We start from the raw sequence: 14834 nt of genomic DNA, 5'->3' as shown, positions 1-14834 counted from the left end.
ACTCACTTCCAACCACATTTCCTCAGTTTGGAAGATTTCCATTGCATATTAGGCCACAGTGAGCCACTTTTAAAAACAGCGTACATGGAATCCAATGAAAATGTCCTTGCACATTTTGAGGCAAAAGATAAAAGTATTCTGTTGTGACTCCAGCACTTCTTGTGAGGCAAAATCATAGAGGTAGAAAATAAAAGTATTCTATTATGTCCCCAGTGCAAAATTATTTAGGAAAAACAAGGCTGTTCACCCAGTAAAGCTGAAATGGAAAGTTTCAGAATTATCACCTTTTGCTAAACTAATATATTGGTTCTTAAACTAATGTACTAATCCCTATTGCTAAGCAAACCAATCCACATCAATCCCTCCTTTTCTTTTTGAAGGTTATAATGTTTGTATTCTAATCCTCACTACTCTTGACCTTTCACATTCATCTTCAACATTGAATCATGCAACAAGCAAGGATACATATAGCAACTAAGCACACTATCTCTACAAATGACTTCTTTAACCAATCCAATTTAGGAAGCGAGGAACTCATTTTGATTAAAATGTTAGTTAAATTCCAGCTTACATCTTCTTGGCTAATTTTATGCGGTATTTCAATTTGATGCCAGATCTTATATATGTCTGTCTGTATTCTACCACTCTGATCTATATAAACACAACTATTGTTTATTACTGCACAAACTCCTCCTTGTGCAGCTAACAACATATCTAAAGCCATTCTACTTTGCAATACTACCTTGAGTAAGCTTTGGACTTCTTCTTTCAGGGCAATAATGGCATCTAATGTTTCATTTTTGAGGTGTTCCATGACTGCTGAAATGCTTGCTATACCCTTTTCCAATTCCGCATCTCCTATAGAGGGAAGTAAGCACCCAATGAATGAGTGAAAACTACTAGGTCTTTCTATTAGTGGATTAAGGACTTCTCTCTTGACTTTGGAGGGTACTCAGGCCTGTATTACCACAGTTAACTGATTTGTTACTATCATCCTTGCTGTTACTATTCCTGGGGTACAAGTTCCAGTCCACTATGGGGGTAATACTTTCCAAGTTCGATCTCCACATAGCCAGTACCACCCTTTTCCTTTAGTTGACACCCAATATTTATCCCTGTTTTTTCCAAAATACTTATTTGTCATTTGTACTGTCCATTTATAGTGTGGATATTTTCCTACTGGAGCCTTCCCTATTTGACTGGTCATCCATCAGACAAATGGTATCATTCATAGGCTGGGTTCCTACAAATGTTTGTGACTCTTCATATTTACCTGCAAAGTACTCTATGGATTTGTTAACAAGTACTGTTTCCCAACTCTGTTTTGGTAGTGGTAATCCTTGTAATGGGTTTGTCTCATATTTTGGCAATTCTGAGCATATCCAATAAGAACTAGAATTGTCAGCATCAGCCACCTTTTTCATCAGCTTCATGTGCTTATTTTGATCCCATGCATTCAATTGATAAGCATAAATAAGTATTGCTAAAATTATTATCATTTTAGACAAACAATATACATCCTTTAAGTACTGCAATAGAGGTGGGTTTTTTTCCCCAAACAATTAATATAAGTGAGCAATTAATGCAGTTAATATAAGACAAACAATCACATTATACTCTAAAAGTAACTATATCTCCATAACTACATTCAAGTTCATAATATGATTTTTCATTTCCCTGTTCACAAGTTGCATTCTTTTATGTGAAAATTTCAGTTTCATCAGTGCAGTCTGTTCTACTTGCCACTGTTGGCTGGGCACTTTTTGTTCTTCTGTAATGAATTCAAGAGTCTACTCCTGCCACCTTAGTAGCAGTGTGCATTGTCAGTAGTATTTGATATGGTCCTTTTCACTTCTCCCGCAGTGGTTCAGAGCTCCAAGTCCATAGATACACCCACTACCCAAGTTGGAATGGATGTGCTATGACTTCCAGAGGTGCCACCAGAGCCACAAACCTGTGAATAGAGCTTTCCCCAAAGAGATGACATATTCTCTTAGTTTCAGTTCACCTAATTGGTTTACATCAATATTATCCACCAATACCTGAAATGGCCTTCCATGCATTTCATAAGGACTAATTTTCTCTTTAGCATGTTGTTTTATCGGAACATATAGTAAAGTGAGAGGTTGAGCCTCAGGGCTTTTCAAGTCAGTTTCTTAACAGATTTTACTAATTTGTTTTTTTAAGTTTGATTCATTTTTTCTGTCTTTCCACTAGACTGCAGCCTTTACAGAGTATGTAAATCTCATACTATTCCAATGATTCTTCCTAGGTTTTGAACAATTTCAGCTACAAAATGTGAACCTCTACCTGATGATATCCCTACTAGTACCCCAAATCTAGATATAATGTTTTTTAGCATAACCTTTAGTACTTCTCTTGCTTCATTGGTGCGACAGGGATCAGCTTCCAGTCATCCTGAAAAAGTATCAACCAATACCATTAAGTACCTGTACCCAGGTTGTCGTGGGAGCTCAGAAAAGTCTACCTGCCAACAGTTTCCTGGGCTGTGTCCTCTCCTTGTAACTGCAGGAGGTGGTCTTTTTGCATACTGTGGATTACATTTCAGGCATACTTCACCATGTTTTTCACAATTTCTCCTATTCACACACTTAAAATTTGAGTCTTTAGATTGCTGATGATGGCATCTGATCCCTAGCACACAGTTTGATTATTATCCTCTACTATTTTCCTCATTACTGGTTGGGGAACTATTACTTGGTTGTTTGGAGTTGCCCACCATCCTGCTTTGTTTTTCTCAGCTTTTAGCAAGGAAGCTGGTTTTTCATCTTCTGTCTAGTACTTTGGATGTTCATTAAACAGTCCTTGATATCTTGGGGGTATTAGTTGGAGGAAAGCTCCTTCTGCTGCATTTTTGGCAGCTGTATCTGCACGGTTGTTGACCGTATTGATATCATTGTTGTTTGACAGGTGGGTTTTGCAGTGTTTTATAGCTATTTCTTTTAGTCTAGCAGTTTTATTATTGTTTCTCCATATTTCACAGGTGTTCCCTGGGAGGTTAATAGCCTCTGTTCTTTCCAGCACCATGCATATGCACAACCCCAAATGCAAATTTTAAGTCTGCCCAAATATTGGCACTTTTTCCTTTTGCTAACAACAGTGCTCTTAACAAGGCTGTGAGTTCTGCTTTCTCTGCTGAGGTGGTAGTGCCAGAGTTCCAACCTGTTATTTCATCTCTGGTTGTCACAGCATACCTGGCCTTCTTAAGCTATCTCGCACAAAACTGCTACCATCCACAAACATTTTCATAGCTTTAATTTCATTTCCTCTTGATCTATCAGGACCACTTGGTACTTCATGATCCTGCTCAGAGATAACCAATAACTTCTCTTTTGATTGATTCAGTACTGCAGTAACCATATGAGGAATATACAAAGTTATTCTGTTTCCCAAAGTCAATTTTCTGGCCTCCTGTATAAGCAAGATTCTAACTGCTACAGCTTTTAAACAGGGGCTTTCTAACTTGAGGACTCTGAAGGACTTCCACATTCCAGTGTCCACACCAGGTTTTCCACTTCTCCTTTTAAGACTTCATGGGGCTGTTTAGAAAGTTAAAATACTGTACCAAAGGCTCTAGGCGCTATAGTTCTGAAGAACATTTCGTCTTACCGGTGCTGCTCCTGGCTTCAGCTGGATAGTTACCATTACTTTACTGGTTCAGCTTGTCTCAGTCGTCTCGGTGTCTCTGATGCTTCGATCCACAGTATTACGGCATTTTCCAAGTCCTCTGGTACTGTCTGGTCAGTAGGGAATGATCTCTGTAACATAAGAACTTAAGCCTCCACAGTTTTATTTTCTGAAGTATGCATTTTGACTTGTCCTTTACCAAATGTGATTTGGGCCTGAAGTTTGTTCACAGTATCTCTCCCCATTAATGGCACTGGGCAATCAGGCATATACTGAAATTGGTATGTATACAGTTTTCCAATTTTAATGGATGAAAGAATGGCTGCACTCCAGCTTTCCCGGTGGCTCCAATTATTGATGTTGTCTGATCACTTAACTGTCCCTTACATGTATTGATAACTGAATACATTGCACCTGTATCTACAAGAAATTTTACATCTTCATTCCCTAGCCTTATTGTAACTAGGAGTTTGGCTGGGGTCTCATCTCTGGTCCCCTTCATTCCATATTTATTGCGATTGTATCTATGGCTTTTGAGAGATGCGGTTCTGATCCTCTGGATCTTTGCAGCTGTTTTTTTTTTTTTTTTTTTTTTTTGTGTGTGGGCAATCCCATCACCAATGCCCAAACCTCTAACATTTTCTACACTGATAAGGTTTTAGTACTGAGATCTCTGGCCTTTTTTCTCTCTTCTTGGTTCCAGCATTGCTGTTATACCTCTGTATCCCCCCTTTTTTTTTTTATTTCCCCTCATCATCCCCCTTTCAGTTTCCTGCACTATGGCCAATGCCAATAATCTTCTGTCTCTATCCATCTCCTTTCTTTGCTTTCTCAATTTCTTCTCTGTTCCCTCCTGTGCCTTCTGTGGTCTATACCTCTCTCAAGCCTCTCTTTTTTTCTTTTTTCTGTCTCAAAACTTCTATCATTACAAACTGCCTCTGACCTTCCAGGCACCTTTCCTGCCTATAAAGTCCCAATTTTAAAATTGTATTTTTCCCTCTAATTCCTCCAACCAATCTTGACCAATTAAGGGCTTCAGTGCCCCTGGTAAATACAAAAACCAAGTGTCTACCAAATATTCTATTTCAGTCTCATCTCCAGCCGCAGAGACTTCCAACGCTAACACTGAGATATCAGGTTTCCTAAATTTCTGCAGATAAGGACATTCCAACTTCCAGTGTATTCCTCCCCATTCCTGATGTAGCATACTATTTTATAACAAGAGTTTGCAAGTATTTCTCCCCTGACTCTTCCTCTGAGTGCTCTGCGAGCCACGCAGGGAATATGGCCCGGTGGTTTCTTGTTCCAGTACTCATCTATTTTGGCCCAGTGCAAACTGCAACGGATCACAATAATCTAAATACACTTGAATCTAAATACACTTTATACTGGACAATTGTCCCTCCTCAAATCACTACATGATTGAGTCTGCCAGCTCCCTCGAGGCATGGTTGTAACTGAATTCCCCCAGGGAGAGCCATAACCAATATCCTCCAGCAAGATGGGAACTTCACTTGTTTATCCATAGACCCCAGGTTTCCACCAGTAATTTTAATCAGTTCTCCAATCCATCAATTACAATTTTCAGCAAGTTTCCTCTGCAGTTTCCACAACTGACTCCACCATGTCTGGAATGTGCGAATTGCCTTCACACACCGTAACACACAAATACTGCTGCAGCTAAAAAACAAAGCTTAACACAGTCTGCAGATCCACCACATACACACACCATGGAGCAAGAAAAAAAAAGTAAAAAGTTTGGTGCTGCCACAGTAATACTCACATACCCATGTTCACATACAAAATCACAATGCCAGTAACCATAATGCAACACAATTATCAATAAACCAAGTGTACTTTTAGGAAGATATAGAACGCAGATGGTCTTGAATCTCTCAAGCACCCCTTTTAACAGGGACTTAAACCCCATTTCTCTTGGGGGGCTAGTCCCAAGCACCCCCTCACTGTCTTACTTCAGGGAAACACAGAACTCAGAGGGTCTTGAATCTCTCAAGTATCTCGTTTAAAAGGGACTTGAACCCTGTTTTGCTTGGAGGGCTGGTCTCAAGTTCTTCCTCACCATGTGACTTCCAGGAAACACAGAACAAGCCACACACTTGGGACGTCTCCCTGCTCATGTGTGGGGTACCTACTTGAGGATCCCCTTACCCTTGCTCTCCATACATGATACAGACTTCTGTCACACTTTACTGGAGGCAATAAAAAGGAATGCCTTACCATATTCCAGGGAACTTGTGGCTGGTCCTGATGGAACAGGGACTTGGGGGAGCTCCCCAAGAATCACTCAGTATGTGTGCTGAACAGAGGCCCCTCCAGCCCTTCGGTCCATGAGATTTCAGTCCCACTGTCCCATCTGGGTTGCTAAAATTGTCATCTGAAATCCAGGAAGAAAACTCTCTAACTCCAGTGTGGCGTTAGAAAGCGATATTCCTTTATTCCTCATGACGTGCGTTGGGCAACTTGACAAGCAAGCGCACCCTCTCAGAGTTCAGGTTCCACATTTATACAGTTAAGACATATATATGCAGTACATTGGTATACACATTCATTCTTTTTCAAGGTCTCATAGATATGTGCTAATGTCCCTTTGGGCATGCTCAGGGGTATTCTGGGTAGTCGAGTGCCCACCTACTTCTTCCTCTTTTTTCACTACCAGCTTCATCACTGAAACCTTTGACTCACTTTCACCCACATTTCCTCAGTTTGGAAGATTTCCATTGCATATTAGGCCACAGTGAGCCACTTTTTAAAAACAGCGTACATGGAATCCAATGAAAATGTCCTTGCACATTTTGAGGCAAAAGATAAAAGTATTCTGTTGTGACTCCAGCACTTCTTGTGAGGCAAAATCATTGAGGTAGAAAATAAAAGTATTCTATTATGTCCCCAGTGCAAAATTATTTAGGGAAAACAAGACTGTTCACCCACCTTTTAAATGGAAAGTTTCAGAACTATCACTTATGGATTCCTTTTGCTAAACTAACATATTGGTTCTTAAACTAATGTACTAATCCCTACTGCTAAGCAAACCAAGCTATATCACTCCAAGGTGGTTGGCCACAATGTACTATGAGAACTGTTCCCTAGGATCCAATACAACTGACAAAGTTGCAAGAGAGACATAGCAGAGAAAAACAGAATACTTGCGGCAAGTATGCTTAAGTGATGGAAACCATCTTATTGGAGAGTCAGGATGAAGCAAATAGCTACTGAGGTCCGTCAGTTTTCTTAAATTTAAGACATGGTCTTGTAGATACACCTCATTCTATCACCAGCCATGTAGCTTATAGGACTGGGGGAATAGGCCCCATGGAGTGAGGTGAACCCCTTGTAATTCCCACTAAATCTCTAAGCGAGCTCCTCACAGCCTTCACAAAAGCCACTTGCAAACAAGCATTACAGGAAGGAGGGGCCCATGACGTGCCATTATCTGCTCCATTAGATTTAACAATGCTTAAACCATGAACTAGAGAAGCCCCATTTATCCTTAAACCCTATCTAGTTGATAAAATGGGATGTGATCAAGAGACACAGAACATAATTCAGTAAAAGCTAACAATGCACAGAATACCTTTCATCAACTCCCTACATGGGAAGAATTAATGCATGGCATTGTTAACTACAGTCATGAAATGGGCTAAGAGGATGCAATAGCAGATAAAGTTTAAAGCTCTGGGGTAGAGATCATAAGGTGAGATCTGTGGAACAGGGAACAGAGGGTAAACCAAAAGGAAATACATTTGAAAATGCGCTAACAGGATCTTGAGGATGGAGAACCGATTTATGGAAAAGGACATTAGCTCTAGGCATTCCCAGAGCTGCAATGCATGGTCAGCCTACTAGCATTATCTTGGGTCTGACTGAAGCATTCCAGAAATGATACAGGCATAGTGATATAGGTTGAGTAGTAGTGAAAGAAAGGAGTGCATGTCAGCTCCTTCAACACCAGTTCAGAGAAAGGGAGAAAATCCCTTCTTTCCCTAAGAGAAAAACTGAAGGGAATGAAGCAAAAAAAAAAACAAGTAATGGCCGGCTCGCAATTGGGACTGCTTGTATGGCAGGTGGAGACATATCAACGGATAGACTATGATGGCTCACATATATTGAGATCAATAAGTCCTCAAAGACAATTGGTGAAATTTCTAATAGATATGGGAGCCCAAATTTCAATAGCAAGATTCCGAGCTAACATAGCAAGATTCCGAGAAGTGTAATCTGGATTGCAAAGGTTTAAGATTACTGGTGTGAATGGAGCAAGTGCTGTTGTCAATCCACCAGGGTCAGCTTATAACTCCCAGGTGAAAAATATGCATCATCTACTCACTTTGCAATTAAAGGCCATCATGGAAATATTTTAGGATTTTATGTCCTCAGTGGGTGAATCTAATGCCTGCCAAAAGGCAGTGTATGTATGTATGTTCTTTGGGCTCAAATAACAATCTTGAACCCCACAGGAATAAGGGTGAGGTAGTGTGTACGGTTCATGCAGCCCCTGCACTCCCTGAACCTAAGATCACTAACGTACTGCAATACTCAATTTCTACTGCAGTATGAAATGCAATTTCTGAAGTTATAGCAGACTGGGAGAAAAGATAAATTATCTCCAGAACTCACTCCCCATATAACTCGCCTGTCTGGCCAGTCCAGAAAGCATATGGGAGGTGACAATTAACAATCAATTATCAGCACCTAACTGCTAATACAGCCCCTCTAGCTGCTGCCATCCCAAACACTGCCAACTACTTTGCAAGAAGCCACACAGCCGTGGATGACAGCTTTAGATGTAAAGGATGTGTTCACTTGCTGGAAGAAGATAAATAAAATTTTGCTTTCACTTGGAAGGGAATACAATATATCTTTAACAGACTCACACAGGGGTATAGACATTCTCCCACAGTTGCTCATGCTGGACCCACTGAACTTTTATAGACAATCTCACTTCCTCAGGATGATATATAGATGATACTCTAATCGGAGAGACTTTGAAGTGGAAGCAGCAGTATGGCAAACACTAGACAAAGCAGGAATTGAGATTCCATCTCAATGGAAAATGTAAGGGACCAAGTAAAGAAGTAAAAATTTTAGGCATTTGGTGGACAGTAGTGCAGTGATTCCTCCAGATACTCTATTGAAAATTACAGAGCTCAATCAAGGAAGGAATTACAACCGTTAATAGGAACTTTGGGGCATTAGAGGAAAGATATACCTGGATTTTCTATCATTTCCCGTCTATTATACTCACTCCTATGGAAAGGCAAGCCATGCGAGTGGAAATTAAAGCAAAGGGGGGCAGTTAAAACTCTAACTAAAGAGTTAAAAACATATCAGTCACTAGGCCAATACATCTCTTCAACACCGTTACAGCTGAATGGGGTTTTGCTGAACATGCTACTTACTGTAACCTGTTCCAAACTGGCCCCAGTGCACCAAAACGTCTTCATTGTTTTGTTGAATCACATTTAAAGAAACAGAACAACAATATTCTGAATGGGAAAAAAGACTTCTATCTTCAGTCTGAGCAGCTAAGCAAGTTGAGAAAATATATCAGGAACAGCCCGTACAAATCAGAATGGAAGCAATCCTGAAGGGGACCGCTCCCCCAGAAGGAATTGCACAAAAACACACCATTTGGAAATTAGTTGAAAGACACAGTAAAGTTTCCAAATTTCAGATGCATATAAACATGTATCTTTAGCATTACAGTGACCTTTTAAGCCTTCACGAGTTGAAACACACCTTACTGAGTGTACACCAACAGAAAACATTTGGTTTACAGATGCCTCAGCCAATAGGGAAAATGGCAAATGGCAATATAAAGCTGCTGCACTGGATATTACTACTGGGAAGCAAGTAATAGAGGAATGTGAAGGTAGCACACAAATAGGAAAAATTAGAGCAGCTGTCCTAGCAGCACAAAATGGAGCAGAAGTCATATATGTAGATTCTTATACTATGTGGGCTTGTGTCACATAGTGTCTCTGTCAACGGGAAGCCCTGAACTGAGGAGTAAGTAGGTCCCTAGTGTGGAGGAAAAAGAATTGGCAATTATTACTAGACATGGCCAGGAAAACACTTTTTAGTATCAGACGTGTAAAAGCCCATGCTAAGGATAATCAGCCAGCCACAAAAAATAATATAATGGTGGATGAGTTAACAAAAGTTAGGAAAATTATCTTAGATCCTAAGTGGTAGCAGTTGGGAGAATGGTTACATCAGAACTTAGGTCACACAGGCAAGGAAGCACTTAGCTGCACAGAGTAGAGGCAAGCCTATAAACAGGAAAATTTGTGAAGTTATTCTTACAGAATGACCCCAGAGCAGATTGAAACTGCAAGCAGATCATCCTGCTAAGGCACCACCCCTACACATCAGCGAAGGAAAATCTTATGGTCTACATGGATAATCACAGCTAACAATGGACCACACAAATCCTCAGCAGGCTATCAATATGACCTTACAGAAGTGGAAGTAGCTTCTGGCTTCCTTGTAGCAACCAAGCATCAGAAAGCAAATAGGCAAAATACATTTAGAGGACTAACATCCTAGTTTAAAAACATCCCTGATGTCATTCAAAGTGATAATGGCTCCCATTTCTCACGTAAGGAAGTACAGGACTGGGCAAAACAAGAAGGAATCAAATGGGTATTTCACATTCCACACTGTACACCAACATGTACATACATGTACACCAACAGCTAAAACTGGGGAGGTGTGGAGAAAGTAGAGAAGGCAGCCTATCTCCCATGGATTCCACCTTTGAGATTTTTGAGACAGCTTTGTCACGGTATTGCATGCTCTTCCTTCTCTCAACGTCATTACCATCTCAACAGAGGAAGCCCTCCAAAGTAGAATGCCTGGAAAAATGTTGAAGTGATGAGATGTATGGGATGAGAAAAGTGGAAGATGATTTGATGAGTAGTTCTAATCTGATACTTGACACTAGCTTGACATAACCTAGAGATACTAACAGAGTAATAACAGAGTAACTAACAGAGTGATAAACTTGAGATAACCTAGAGATACTAACAGAGTAATAACAGAGTAACTAATAGAGTGATAAACCAAGTTGTACAGAGGGGGAAAGAATGGGTTGGAGAAGCAATCAAGGTTATAAAACAAAAAATAAGGAAAATAACCAGAAAAATAAAAAATATTGTGATAAAAGTACAGCTGTCTGCTTAAATCTTGCACAACTGGGAATGCCCAAGCTACAGATATTTTCAAAGGCTTATAGCAAACAAATTTACAACCTCTCTCTCTGTAGGGTCCTCATACAAACATACTCCACTCCAAAACCTCATTACACTAGGCATACCACAGTTTTGCAAATGCTTAGTTTCTGTAGCCAGCACAAAAACACAATTTCAGTTAAGAGGAAATTCAGCAAAAGTGAAAAGGGAACTGTTCATACCAGCGCTTCCTAACAATCACAGCACAAGTCAGTACTAACATCAAAGACATATTATCATGCTGTTTCCTCTGTACTGTTTAACACTCAAAAAGTAATATACAAATTATGAATATCCACATACTAGGTATTGATATCTAGTATACATATCCAACTGATAAATCAAAGGAACAAAGGAAAGACAAAAAGTAGTAAAATTTAGCATGTTATTAGCACATTTTTGACCACTGCTCTTTAATGAGCAGTTATTTAAAGAACGGGGAATGATTAGATGGGCTACCATGCAGGAGTGGGAGAAAACACACAGGACTAAAATGAGGGACTTGCGAGATATAATAAAAGCTGGAAATAAGGAAGCAGTACTCAAGTCTCAGAACTTTATTAAAGCTTTTGACGTTCTGCAAAGTAAAGATGAAACCCTGAGTGAATTTTTGGAGAGACTTAGAGACAGGAAGCAAAGGTATTCAGGGATGGATCCTGATCCCTGTAGTTCAAGGGCTCTTAAAGGTCAATTTTGTGACTAAAGTCTGGCATGATATACAAAGGAAGCTTCAGAAGGTAGAAGGGTGGAATGAACAACTATTAGAAAACCTTTCGAGAGAGGCACAGAAAGTATTTTAAAAAGGAAAAGGAAAGATAGAAACAAAAAGCAAAAAAGATGATCTCTATAGTAGATCAAGTGGTGAGAGAGAGAATGGAAACCCATCAGGAAAAGGGCTTCTGAGGAAGACAAAGTTCGGGGTGGAACAGTGAGGAAAAAGATAGCAGGAGTGGAAAATTAAGGTGGCAAACTCCACTTTCCCAACCACAAGAACAGATACAGAGAAAATGTTTTAAATGTGGGCAAACGGGTCATCTCTAATGTGAGTGTCCTGAATCAAAAAGGGAAGAGAAAATATTCACTATCATAAATTCTGAAAAGAGAAGTCAGGGGCTCTCTGAAAATTGGTCCCACCAAGAGCCCTTGATAAACGTAGAGGTGGGACCTAATAAAGAAGAGGTTGTATTTTTAGTAGACACAGGGGTGGACAGATCATCCTTAGCTTATAAAGTACCAGGACTTAATTTGACTGGTAATACTCTAAGAGTAGTGAGGGTAGAAGTGGTCACTTTTTGAGACCTCTGAGTTAAACTGGGGAACTAAAACAGTCAATGGACAATTATTATATGTGCCTGAAGCAGGAACAATCTTACTGGGAAAGATTTAATAATCAAGTGAAGGTTACAGTTGAAATCCTGCAAAAAGGGAATAGCCATTTCAATGAATTTATTAACCAAGAAAAACGAAGAAGAAATAAATGCACTAGTTTGGGCAAGAGAAGGAAATCGAGGATGGCTCACTGTGACTCCTTTGAAAATAACTCTTCAAGAGGGGAGCGAGATAGTGAAACAGCAACAATATCCTATTTCTCTGGAAGGAAAAATGGGCTTGAAACCAGTTGTGCAAACCTTGATTAAAGATGGTCTTCTGAAGCCTTGTATGTCATTGTATAACACTCCAATTTCACCCGTATGAAAATCAAATGGGACATACCGACTAGAACAGGATTTGAGAAAAGTTAATGAAATAGTAAGAAAACGCCACTTTGTGGTTCCTAACCCTGATACCTTTTTGAGGAAAATCCCTTTTGAACATAAGTGGTTTAGTGCTGTAGATTTAAAGGATGTATTTTGGGCCCTGGACCCAGATAGTAGAGATATTTTTGCATTCAAATGGGAGGACCCAGAATCAGGTCATAAACAACAATACAGATGGTCTGTTTTGCCCTCAGGGTTTACTGAATCACCTAATTTGTTTGGACACGTATTGGAGAAAAATAGCTTTAAGCTCAAGAAGGGGTAGTTATTTTTACAATATGTAGATGACTTGTTAATATCTTATATACATTGTTAAAATATATAGAAAAATTAAAGGTAAAAGAGGCTACAAATGAACTCTAAAATTTCTTAGGAAAGCATGGACTAAGCGTGTCCAAAAATAAAATGCAGCATATGGAAAAAGAAGTTGAATACTTAGGACATCTAATTTCTGAAGGTAAACGGAGGGAGGATAAGCCCTGAAAGGATTCAGGGAATTGTGCAACTCCCTCTCCCCAGAACAAAGAAGGGAATTAAGAAAATTCCTAGGTTTAACTGAATATTGCAGAATGTAGATAGAAGCATACGCTCAGAAAACAAAGAAGCTATATCTCAAACTGTTGGAGGAAGAACCCAACATACTAAATTGAACAGAAGAAGAAAGGGAAATGGTGGAAAAATTGAAACAAGGTTTGGTTACAGCACCAGTTCAGGCTCTTCCCACCCTGAATAAACCATTTTATCTTTTTATAACTGTAAGTGAGGGCACTGCTTTGGGACTCTTAACCCAGAAATGGAAAGATAAAAGAAAACCCACAGCATACCTGTCTAAATTACTAGACCCGGTATCCCAGGGTTTGCTAGAATGTGTTCAGCCAGTGGCAGCAACTGCCTTACTGGTGGAAGAAACTAGGAAATTAACATTTGGAGGGCAATTGATTGCTGTTACCCCTCACCAAGTAAGGAACATCCTTACTCAGAAGGCAAGAAGGTGGCTAACAGACTCCAGGATACTGAAATATGAAGCCATATTAATTGAAAAGGATGATTTAACTATAGTCATTGATTCAACCCTGAATCTTGCCTCCTTCTTATCAAAGGGAACTGAAGATACAGTGAATGTGGAACATAATTGTTTAGATTTAATCAACTGTCAAACAAAGATAAGGTCAGACTTATAAGATATACCCTTAGGTTAAGGAGAAATGCTGTTTATAGATGGGTCTTCTAGAGTGGTACAACAAAGATGACATAAGGGCTATGCAATCATTAAAGGGACAGAAGGGAAAGTTGAGGAAATTGGAAGTTTCCCTGCTAATTGGTCAGCTCAAACTTGTGAGTTATATGTATTAAATCAAGCATTAAAACTGTTACAAGGAAAACAAGGAAAACTATAAATACAGACTCATGATGTGCATATGGTCCTATGGAGATAAATTTTAACTATTCTACACCAAAGGAGTCATTATGAGGTCCAGGCAATGTGTGATGCTGTATTAAAACAGTATGTGTGTGTAGGACTGCATACTATAGCTAAACAAATATGTGAAAGCTGTATAACATGTCAACGAATAAATAAGGCGGCTTTACAGAAACAACCTTCGGGTGGACAAGAGCCAGGACTTCGACCTTTCCAGAGCATCCAAGTAGACTTCACTAAATTACCTAAAGTAGGTTTAAATATTTGCTAAAGAATACTTAAATATTCACTAGGATTAATTGACCATTTGTCCAGATGGGTAGAGGCTCTTCCTTCTGTATCAGCAACAGCTAACATAGTAACAAAAATAATTCTGGAACAAATAATTCCCAGGTATGGGATTGTGGAAAATACAGACTCAAATCAAGGAAGTAATTTTACTTCACATATCTTACAAAAAATAATGGAAACCCTAGGGATAAGATGGGAGTTTCATACTCCATGGCATCCTTCCTCCCCTGAAAAGGTAAAACAGATCAATCAGATATTAAAGAAACATCTGTCAAAAGTGGTTTTGGAAACTAACCTCCCACAGACTAAAAGCTTACCCCTAGCACTGCTACAAATCAGAAATGCTCCATGAAAGGATGTGGGAATCTCATCTTACAAGATGCTTTTTGGATTACCCTACCTGGGAAAGGGGACAGAGTCCCCCCATTTGAAACTAAAGATGTCTTTTTCAAAAACTATATACTTGGG

General features: G+C 39.4%; 2 protein-coding genes across 12 annotated transcripts in view; both read right to left on the bottom strand.

Moving 5' to 3' along the window:
* The window catches only part of A2ML1 (alpha-2-macroglobulin-like 1), a 49820-nt gene extending 45318 nt beyond the window's left edge, over positions 1–4502 (bottom strand). For 5 of the 8 annotated variants that reach the window (XM_046899066.1, XM_040648262.2, XM_040648280.2 and 2 more), the window contains exon 1: positions 743–4502. Coding sequence is in view for 2 of the 8 variants with exons in the window: in XM_040648232.2 (XP_040504166.1) it covers positions 743–814 (72 nt within the window). In the remaining 6 variants the exon portion in view is untranslated. The remainder of the gene's footprint in view (positions 1–742) is intronic. The other 3 variants (XM_046899071.1, XM_040648241.2, XM_040648232.2) reach the window with 2 other exon arrangements.
* Positions 4218–14834, bottom strand: part of RIMKLB (ribosomal modification protein rimK like family member B) — a 70611-nt gene continuing 59994 nt past the window's right edge. For all 4 annotated transcript variants that reach the window (XR_006931015.1, XR_006931017.1, XR_006931018.1 and 1 more), the window contains one exon: positions 4218–6043. The gene's annotated coding sequence lies outside the window, so the exon portion shown is untranslated. The remainder of the gene's footprint in view (positions 6044–14834) is intronic.

The sequence above is a fragment of the Gallus gallus genome, chromosome 1, assembly GCF_016699485.2.
Source record: "Gallus gallus isolate bGalGal1 chromosome 1, bGalGal1.mat.broiler.GRCg7b, whole genome shotgun sequence".
Taxonomy (NCBI): Eukaryota; Metazoa; Chordata; class Aves; order Galliformes; family Phasianidae; genus Gallus; species Gallus gallus.
Note: the sequence above shows the minus strand (reverse complement) of the source record. Positions and strands in the feature narration are given on the sequence as shown.